Below are 2,137 nucleotides of genomic sequence, written 5' to 3'. Positions count from 1 at the left end.
ATCATATCTTTATATTCATTCATCACACAACTAAAATCATACCTAATCTGGGACAGCCTATCAGAATTGAACCGCCGAGCACGTTGAAACTTTCGTCTCAACCGCCGGACAGTCCTCCTCTTCAAGGTTAACTCATGCGTCCACCACTTAATTTTCCTAATCCTAGAACTTTCATACTTCCTGAAAACCATATCATTAACACACCAGTAGTGCGTTTCTGTAACTTTTCGTTATGATATCGAAAGAAATATCACTTTTGCGTAACGAAAGATTTATAACGAACAATTGTTTTGAAGCGTTTCTGTAACTCAGAAAAGTCACCTTTCGTTATGGTTGTGGTGAGTCGTTATGAATGTTATCGAAAATGTGCTATGACTGAAATGAATGCATAAACATCTGTCAATGTACACGAATATAGTAAGTTTATATACTATATACATATATATTTTGAATGTATAAATTTATTATCAATGTTATAATTTCTTAGTGAATCAAATTATGATAGCTGCTGCATTATTTGCCTTATTAGAGGACCAACGGAATATGTTACGCGTTCATCGGCGACATCTGAGGGATACAACTGACCCATTTCATTTGCCGGAAGCTCGCTTTGAAGAGCTATTCCGTTTTAAAAAAGATCCCGCAATAGCCTTGTTACAAGAGCTAAGTCCTCATATGAAAAGTGGTGAAAGGCGTACGTTTGTCCCAAAATCATTAAGAATGACTGCAGCACTTCATTACTATGCAACAGGATCATATTTGAGAGACGTTGGCCAAGATTTTGTGTGCTCATTAAGCAAGACTGTTGTGTGTCGTGCAGTAAAAGAAGTCACAAACATCATTGAAGGAAAATTAATGTGTAAATACATTAAATTTCCAACATCTTTAGAGGAACAAAACAAAATAAAACAAACGTAATATTATGTCATTATATACGTCATTATATAGGTACATAAAAAACATAAGTGTTTATATTTTTACAGATTTTTTTCATCTACGGGTTTTCCTGGGTGCATTGGTGCTATTGATTGCACCCATGTTAAAATTAAAAAGCCGGCCGCTGATGTTGAATGCTGCTACATAAACAGAAAGGGCTACTTTTCCAAAAATGTGCAACTTATTTGTGACTACAATTTAAACATAGTGTCTGGGAACGCGCGTTATGGTGGTAGTACCCATGATGCTTTTATTTGGGAGAACAGCCAATGTAAACAATTTTTGGAAAGGCAAAACGCCAGTGATGTAGATTCAAGTTGGCTTATTGGTGATTCAGGCTATCCACAGCAACCATGGTTGATGACACCATTTCGAAATCCACAGACGATTGGGCAAAATAATTACAATGATTGCCACATTCGTGCTCGGAATTGTGTTGAAAGGCTTAATGGTGTTTTGAAAAAGGTATTTGGGTGCTTATCACATGAACGGGGTGTATTGTTTAAACCAGCATATGCTGGATCAATAATAAATGCGTGTTTAACCTTGCACAATATCAGATTAAAAAGAAATTTACCAATTCCAGACATAAACGTATCGTCAAATTTCAGTATGGAAGTTGACAATTTGGAAGAGAATCGTGAAAATTGTAGTGTGCTAAATCAAGGCAGAAGATGTCGGGATAATATAGTACGGAATTATTTTAACTAACTAATTATTTTAATTATAAAAAATTCACAAATTAATTAACATAAAAAAAAACAATTCATTTTAAATAATTATAATAAAAAAAATAAAATATAATATAAAAAAAGCTTTGTTTATTATTTTTCGCATAATTGTTTAAGCGAACCGGCCATGGATTGCACGGAGGCACGAATGTCTTTCGCCACGGACAGCAACCACGGACCAACACTACGCAATCGTAGTTTGGATCAGTCACAACAATTGCGGCATTACCCCCAAGGTCCGTAAAGACCCTGAAAACTCCCGGAAGAACCCGAAGCACACCATTGGTGGTGTAGGGCTCCTGGAGTAAGGCAATGCCGCACTCACCCTCAAGCATACAACCCCCCAACTCACACATCACGGCATACGATCCCTGACAATTTAGCTGATGGAGGGTATATCAGTGTCTGGCGATGGCGCGCTCAACAACGCCACAGTATATCGGGCAGACAGCGGATATCATAAGATGCCC

At 37.2% G+C, this 2,137-nt stretch overlaps 1 protein-coding gene across 1 annotated transcript; it reads left to right on the top strand.

Annotated features, from left to right (window-relative positions):
• Window positions 1–381: 381 nt before the first annotated feature.
• Window positions 382–1,647, top strand: LOC105220335 (putative nuclease HARBI1). The gene is made up of 2 exons (XM_054235385.1): window positions 382–914; window positions 984–1,647. The coding sequence occupies exons 1-2, from the start codon at window positions 499–501 to the stop codon at window positions 1,645–1,647; spliced, it is 1,080 nt and encodes a 359-aa protein (XP_054091360.1). The 5' UTR covers window positions 382–498.
• The last annotated feature ends 490 nt before the right edge of the window (window positions 1,648–2,137 follow it).

This window comes from Zeugodacus cucurbitae, chromosome X (assembly GCF_028554725.1).
Source record: "Zeugodacus cucurbitae isolate PBARC_wt_2022May chromosome X, idZeuCucr1.2, whole genome shotgun sequence".
NCBI classification, from domain to species: domain Eukaryota; kingdom Metazoa; phylum Arthropoda; class Insecta; order Diptera; family Tephritidae; genus Zeugodacus; species Zeugodacus cucurbitae.
This window is presented reverse-complemented; position numbering and strand designations above follow the sequence as displayed.